Source organism: Eurytemora carolleeae, unplaced genomic scaffold, assembly GCF_000591075.1.
Source record: "Eurytemora carolleeae unplaced genomic scaffold, Eaff_2.0 scaffold1868, whole genome shotgun sequence".
NCBI lineage: Eukaryota > Metazoa > Arthropoda > Copepoda > Calanoida > Temoridae > Eurytemora > Eurytemora carolleeae.
The window spans coordinates 30558-38777 of record NW_019397769.1 but is presented as its reverse complement, the minus strand read 5'-3'; the positions used below and the strand labels follow the sequence as shown (position 1 = coordinate 38777).

Below are 8220 nucleotides of genomic sequence, written 5' to 3'. Positions count from 1 at the left end.
GGGGGGGGGGGGTAACTCTACTAAGCAGGGAACACAGGTTACAGTTGATTCTATGAAAAGGATTTAAATTACTAATAAATACACAGCACAAATCCATACATAAACATACATATTGTACATATTTTTCAGCTGCAAAATACACCATGTACACCGTACAGTGTGCTGTACATATTTTAGAGATTTGGTTAAGCCTAAGTTGGTTTTTGTATATTTTTGTGAACAAACGGCAAGTAAACCCAATTCATGCGTTTTTCATTTTATCAAAAATCAATTTTTACTGATAAATATAAACAAAGAAGTAACAGATACATTAAAAGAATAAAATGATAGATTTTTAAGTGTGCGTGAATGAATGAATGGGAGGAAAAATAAATAGAAGGATATAAAAGGAAGGATGAATGAATGAAAGGATGAATAAAAGGATGAATGAATAAATGGATGAATGAATGAAAGGATAAATGAAAGAATGAATGAATGAATGAATGAATGAATGAATGAATGAATGAATGAATGAATGAAAGGATGAATGATTGAAAGGATGAAAGGGAGGATGAATGAAAGGATGAAAGGATGAATTAATGAAGGAATGAATGAAAGGATGAAAGGATGAATTAATGAAGGAATGAATGAATGAATGAATGCATGAATGCATAGGTAGAACTGAGAAGAACTTGAAAGAATGTGCAGCAGAAATTAAGGCAAGGGGTGGAAACCCTGTAATTGTTCAGATGGACCATGGCAATGACGCAGGTTTGAATTCGAAATTATGATTTTTATCAATTTAATTCCCATTTTCTCTCATAATACAATAAATATTAATTAATAATTTCCAAACTAAAAAGATTTTGTAAAGAAAAATAGTTTTAGTTCTTTAACCCATAAAGGGAGTAACCGGCTAAATCATGTAGTTGAGCTGAGAGTGCATTGTACTTTCAATACTGCACTCTCATCTCAACTACCACGTCTAGCCGGTCACTCCCTTTAAGTATTAAATTTTAAATTTGTCAGTCAGTCTGGCAGCATACAGATTTTTTAACAGGCAGTACTTAGGCCTTAATTAAGACTAGATGAAACCGAAGATTTTCTTGTTAACATTTAATTTACAGAAATAAAGTTAAATGATTTTTTTTCTTCTCTTTTTTGCCTTTTAGATTTTTTTATCTCGATAATAACTTGATATTTCTGCCGTGACTTATAGAAACCTTGAAAAAAATGAGAAAAAAATGTAAAATATAATTCATAATACACTAAGTTATTTTTGTGTTAAGCGTACTTTCAAGTGACCTATGACCATTTACATTCGTTCAAAGATGGCAATGCCCGATTCACACGGTACTCTTGAAACCTTTATCTGATCAATTATGTTGAAGATATTGTCTTTTTTATAGATTCAAACGGGTTTAATTCTGATTATGACCATATGCTTTCTTCAGTAGAAATGCGCGAGCAACTTTCGAAAATAATCAGTTTTTCAAATTATGAAAACATTGATATCTAATTCATACTTGATCAGGCAAAGCTTTTAAGGGTATAGTTGTTAATCGGATATTGCCATCTTTACTTGAAATGATGCTGACAGTCCCTTTAAACCAAGCTATTTTTTGTTTAGACGTGGAGAACCTGTTCGCTAAGATCAAGGCTGAACAGAGTGGGAAGCTGGATGTACTTGTAAACAATGCCTACGCCGGTGTAGATATGATCTTTAAGGTATTAATAAATTATCTTTTGCAAAATTTCGATGAAATAGCATTCTCGCAAAATCAATATTTAATTTTTGCAAACATTTTTGGTAGATATGATTTTCAAGGTTATGACGTATTTTGCATATTTAAAAAGAAAATTATACATTTAAAATATGTTGTTAATGTTAGTAAGCACAATCAAGTTGATGCAGATGATATTTCTCCGTTATATATATATATATGTATATTGTATATTTTGGTTTGGGTTAATCATCCTTCTTAGTTATCACAAAGAATACAGTTCACCTTAAAATCTCAAGAAAAATAAGAGCACCAATCATGATATAAAAAGGGACATAAAAAAATGTTCAGAAGTTTATTTTTAAATAAATATTTTCTGTCTTATTCTTGGATAAATGGTACAAAAAAGCTACACAACCCGGTTTACTTGTTTATTCGTTTGACGAATCAAAACTTTCTGCTCCCTGATTGGTCCATCAAGGTTCAGCAGGACAAACGGCGAAGAAAATAAGAATTCAATTGAAAAATGATTATCCGGATCCGCATAAAGAAAACTGGATTCTAAGCCCTGATTTTGTATTTAGAACACTGGGAAGAAGTTTTATGAGACTGATCCTGCTCAAACCTGGGATTGCATCAATGGGGTTGGCCTCAGGTATTGGGATACATAAAGTTTTGGGTCCATCCTTAAATTAAATATCTAGACACTGGACAGAGGCTACTTAATAAATTTATAAATAAATAAATTTTCCCTCAAGTCCTAGGAAGGAGTTTCCCAAAGCTATTAATTTTTAAAAAACTTATATCTTTTCATGTCACTTCTCTATTAGACATTGCTCAATCTCATGATAGGTAGCTGTTGGGTACACAGTTTGTCATTATGACAGGCAGCCACCGGAATGTACCACGAGGGCATGGGCGTTAAAATTTGTGCTCTCGGCCGGTTTGGACTCCAGGCCGCTATCTGCACGGTGGTGCGTGGTGCCCTGAAGGCAGTCTGGGGGTTCCACATTGGGTTCCCTTGCAGTTTTAAACTTGATTTGATTTGATTTGATTAGAATCATGGTTTCAGAAACATTAAAATTAAATATTTAAATTTTTTTTACTGTTATTAAGTTTCAATTAGAACCTTGCCTTATTTCTAAAGGAAAAGCGTTCTTGTTATAATCTCAAATTTTCTTATTCCTTTGTATTTGCAACCTGCTGGTAAAAACCTTTGTTATTTTTATACTTAGACGAGGTTTTGCCCCTCACAGCCCTCTCAAACAGTAAAGGATAGGAAATTAAATTTTTTTAGTTCAAACACCTATTGGCTTAGTTCATCCTTTTTTATTTAAATTCTATATTTCGTTGAAATAAATTGTATTGTTTTATTTTTCAATATTTTGTTTAGGGGTCATTATATTTGTACTACCCTGGCTAGTAGGATTATGGTTGAGAGACAAGAGGGGCTTATTGTCAATGTTTCCTCCATCGGAGGCCTCAGGTAGGCTTCATATAACTTATTGTAGGCTCACGTCGCTCATTGAAGGTGGAACTAAAATTTTATTGATTTTTTCCTAGTAAGATTGTAATTCATCGTAGGCCGCATTTAGCTCTGAATTAATGTTTTATTAATTCTTTTGGAGGCTTTAGTAGTTTTTTTTTTTACATCAGAGGGCCACAATTTAGCTCATTGAAGGCCACATTTACCGCATTGGAGTCTGAAATAAAGTTTTATTAGTTTTTTTTGATTGAGGCCTTAAGTAAATTTGTATTAATCGAAGGCTACATTATCTCACTGGAGACTGAATTAAAGTTTAAAGATTTGGTCGGAAGAATTCGAGCTCATTTTGTTTCATTGTAAGATATTCGAATTATTTCAAATTTTTTTGATTAGTTTATTTTATTTTGTTTTTATAACTATTTTTACTTTTATATTAATAAATTTCTTTTCTTTTATGTTTTGTAAAGATTTACATAAAGTATAAGATTTTTGTAGCGATTGATTTCGTAATTCACATCCCTTTTTTTGTTATTATGTTTTTCTTTTTTCTTTTTATATTTTTATTTTCATTTCTTTTGTTAGGTATCTTTTCAACGTGGCATATGGCATTGGAAAGGTGAGTTAACAAAATTGAATTATGGATAGATTTTTTATTTCATTGAATTATTGTTTTTTAGGCCGGATGTGACCGTATGGCCGCCGATTGTGCCATGGAATTGAAAAAGAAAAATGTGACGATGGTCTCCTTATGGCCTGGGCCTGTTCAGTAAGTAGTTTTTAAAGTTTTAAAAAAATACATAAAGCTTTTTTTAATTATTGGAATAAATTTTGTATTTTTTTTTGTTCAATAAAACTTAATTTTAGGACAGAGTACATAACTGAGAATGTGATGGAGGATAAAGATAGTAAAAACCCCATGAAGAAAGCGTTTGAGGTGAATATTGAATATATGCGGAAATGGAATTCCCCCAATCCTCTGTTTCTCTAAAACAGCTATTTAAAAGCTCTCTTTTCCAATTAATGCGCTCTAGAAAATAGTGCATAGGATCCAATTAATCCGCACTGGAAAACAGTGCCCAGGATCTAATTAATCCGTACTGGAAAACAGTGCCCAGGATCTAATTAATCCGCATAGGAAAACAGTGCTTAGGATCCAATTAATCTGCATTAGAAAACAGTGCCTAGGGTCCAATTAATCCGCACTGGAAAACAGTGCCTAGGATCCAATTAATCCGCACTGGAAAAAAGTTGATATACTGATTTTTAAACAGAATAACAATTTTCAAATTATTTTTCTTTTTTCGTTTTTTTTTATGCTTTAACTTGATACCATGAAAAAAATAATGAAATTTTTTTTATTATCTCCCTTTTTTCCCTACAGTTCAGATTTTAGGTTTGAGAGCGAAAAAAGTTTCTTCGCAGTTTTGGTTGATAAATATTTTGCTCCTTGGATCCGGATCCGTGAATGGAAAAGAAAATAAGATCCGGCAATGTGGGCAACACCGTGTTGTTCCTTCGTCTACGATTGTGCATTAAATACCTTGATAATAATATGAGTTAAACCTATACTGAATTTGTGCAGGAAGGCGAGAGTATTGAGTTTTCCGGGAAAGCAATTGCTAATCTTGCCGCTGATCCCGATGTTATAAAGAAGACTGGTCGTATTCTTCAGGTAATGTACAATGCGCAAAATGTGTGTTCAAGTTTCTAAAAATGAAAATAACGTTTTTCTATTTGTCAACAATTTTATAAAGCTGTGAACCGATTTTATCACTCTGTAAGTAATTGTCTATGGTCAATGGTTAAACATGCCTTGAATAATTGATACTTTTCCCACACAAAGCAAAAAATTCCTTGACAAAATCAATGTAAATAGAAATTCAAAAATCTTATTTTTAAGACTGTTGATTTGGCTCACGAGTACGGGTTCAAGGACACTGACAATGGAATGCCAATGGATTTCAGGTAAAATTAGCTGGATTTATTATGGCAGTTTTGGAGGATTTCCTTATTATATAAATCGTGGAATTAAAAAAAACATAAGATAATGGTAAATAGTTGAAAAGAAAACGCTAAACTAACCCCAAAACCTACCCTTTTTGATTAAACTCAATTTCTCTGATTGATTGGAGAGAAATCTCTCATTAGTCAAAACTTTGAGGGGACCAAAGAGGAATCACAAGGTTCATGGAATAAGTTATAATAATTTCTCTGTTCAAAAGTTTCTAGCTTTTATCACAGAAAAATTACTTCAAAAGTTTCCAGTTCTTACCAAAGAAAAATGACTTGTGTTAGGGAAGGTGTCTCTTTCCGTTGCTGGTAGGTTTTTAAATTTTGTGATTAATGAGTTTCTGGCGAGCCACCAACAAACTCAGATCGCAGGTTCTGACCGAGCCACTTGTTTGCCTATTCTGAAGAGCCTCTTATTTTTTACAATTAGGGGCTCATAACTCATAGCTTTTATTGACAGTGTTCATATCATAAACTAGCTTGAGAACCCAGCGTTGCTCAGGGTACTCATAGTTACTCCTGCCGTTTACCCGCACTTGACCAATTTTACCGGGAAACTAAACTTTTGCTTCAGATTATGATCGTTCCCGTGGTTCTCCTAATCAAAATTTGAGGCGAATCGGTCCATGGGCCGGTTCCTTACTTATTCTTTCAACTTTATATAAAGATGGTATAGATGTTTAATATTCGTCTTCGTCTAGGCTTGTTAAGAATCTACTTCGACACGCCGGTTATACTGGTTTAGCAGCTTGGGTCCCAGAGTTCTTTAAGGTATAAACAAAATAAATTTACTGATAGGGATTGCCAAAATTAATTTAGGTATTCTCAATTTATAGAAGCCATATAGTATATACCCTTCAGCCTTTTAAGGGACTGTAAGTCTAATTTAAGGGACTGTAAGTCTAATTTAAGGGACTGTAAGTCTAATTTAAGGGACTGTAAGTCTAATTTAAGGGACTGTAAATCTAATTTAAGGGACTGTAATTAAAGATGATATAGATGTTTAATATTCGTCTTTGTCTAGGCTTGTTAAGAATCTACTTCGACACGCCGGCTATACTGGTTTAGCAGCTTGGGTCCCAGAGTTCTTTAAGGTATAAACAAAATAAATTTTACTGAAAGGGATTGACGAAATTAATTTAGGTACTCTCAATTTATAGAAGCTATATAGTATATACCCTTCAGCCTTTTTAAGGGACTGTAAGCTATATAGTATATACCCGTCAGCCTTTTAAGGGACTGTAAGCTATATAGTATATACCCTTCAGCCTTTTAAGGGACTGTAAGCTATATAGTATATACCCTTCAGCCTTTTAAGGGACTGTAAGTGTGATTTAAAGTGCCCCTCCACGCAAAGATGACATTGTCAGATTCACGATGATAACCTCAAAACCTTTATCTGATAAATTATGCGGAAGAAATCATCTTTTTTTTTCTATATTTAAAAGTGTTTAATTCTGTTAATTCCAATATGTTTCCTTGTAATAGAATGCACAAGTCACTTATGTAGAGACTGGGGGTCTTTCACGATCTTTTTCATTTATTTATTTATAGAGAAACCAAAATTGAAAATAATAATATTAGAAAAATTTATATCTAATCCATACATGATCAGACATCGCTTTTAAGGCTACCATTTAAATCAGGCATTGCCATTTGTGCATGGAGGGTCACTTAAAATAATGCGTACAGTCCCTTTAATTAGATTAATAATGATATATATATTTCTAAAAAGATGAAACTAATCTCAATTTTCTTTATTGAGACAATAAAATCTTTATTGAGACAATAAAATCTGTGAGTCACTATTATCGTGAGCTGGAATCAAAATTTTATTTACAGATAAAAAAAAACAGTTCTTTTCTTGTCGCATGTGCCTCTGTAAATCGGACATTCTGCTTTATAACAAGAGGGACACTTGGAATTATTTCAACATATCTTTCAAAACCATTTTCTAATTGGAAAATTTCTAAATAAACTTTGAGTTTACTGTTTAGGTCCCCCTCCTGTTTGTGCATTATGGATCTTACAAGTTCTAAGAGAAGGGGTGACAGCACCAACCAGAGCAGCATCTAAATACCTTCTACAAGAGAAGAACTCAAAGAGCAGCATTTTATTGTGTGCAGCTTTTGTGTTGAAATACCGGTTTTTCTCACTTTCCAACAGAGCTGGTGATGGTTCTTCATAATTCTTCTTTAATTTCATCTTCAAAATAAATATTCCCATCTATATGCATCCATTTATTGTTTAAAACTGGAGCGTAATTTATTATCATAAATAAAAAAAAAAAATGCCATCTTATTTCTGGTTATATCATTATTAAACCGTAAATAATTAACTTGCATTTCTTTGTTAAAATTTTTCATATTTTTAATAATGAACATGTTCTTATTTAATTAAAATTTTAGCTATGTGCATAATTATTTTGGAATGTATGCTTTTTATTAGTTTATATAAGAATTTTAGCTATCATATATGATTTTATAAAAAATATGTAGTTTTATTATATGCCTAAATATTTTCAGACAAAATGCCGTACAAGGTATAGCTTCGCTATTAATTTACTTTACTTTAATTTACTTAATTTAAGAAATAGTTATTTTATTCCAATCGATTCTAAAATGGTCTATTCAATCCATCATTCTCCAATGGTTGAAGTCTTCAAAGTTTATCTGCGATATAATATAACACTATACTGGCAAGGTTTAACAAAGGGTGCCAAAAATGACTACATTGATCTTATGTTAGAAAAGCAGGAAAGACCATGAAGAGTTGTTCATACAGAAAATGTTCACTCCATAGATTTATAATATTTTATAATCAAGTGATTTTGAAAATTTATGCAATAAAAGCCGCACATTCTTTAAAAGTTAAAGACAAATTTGTTTTTCAAATGCAATGAATTATGCCATGAGTGGGGACTAGGGAGGGAGGATTTGTAAAATTTGTTTGTTTGTATCATAACTCATGGACCCTTTGACCGATTTGCCACAAATTTTGATTCGGGAACTCGGTGGACAC

General features: G+C 32.3%; 1 protein-coding gene across 2 annotated transcripts; it reads left to right on the top strand.

Annotated features, from left to right (window-relative positions):
* Nucleotides 1–654: 654 nt before the first annotated feature.
* LOC111715845 (dehydrogenase/reductase SDR family member 1) lies at nucleotides 655–7434 on the top strand (the record flags this gene model as incomplete). Of its 2 annotated transcripts, none has more annotated exon segments than XM_023491233.1 (11): nucleotides 655–750; nucleotides 1610–1707; nucleotides 2288–2358; nucleotides 3097–3189; nucleotides 3772–3805; nucleotides 3867–3955; nucleotides 4054–4123; nucleotides 4772–4861; nucleotides 5090–5154; nucleotides 6224–6293; nucleotides 7197–7434. In XM_023491233.1, coding segments are annotated over 11 exon segments (818 nt in total), but the record flags the coding sequence as incomplete, so codon positions are not given.
* Between the last annotated feature and the right edge of the window lie 786 nt (nucleotides 7435–8220).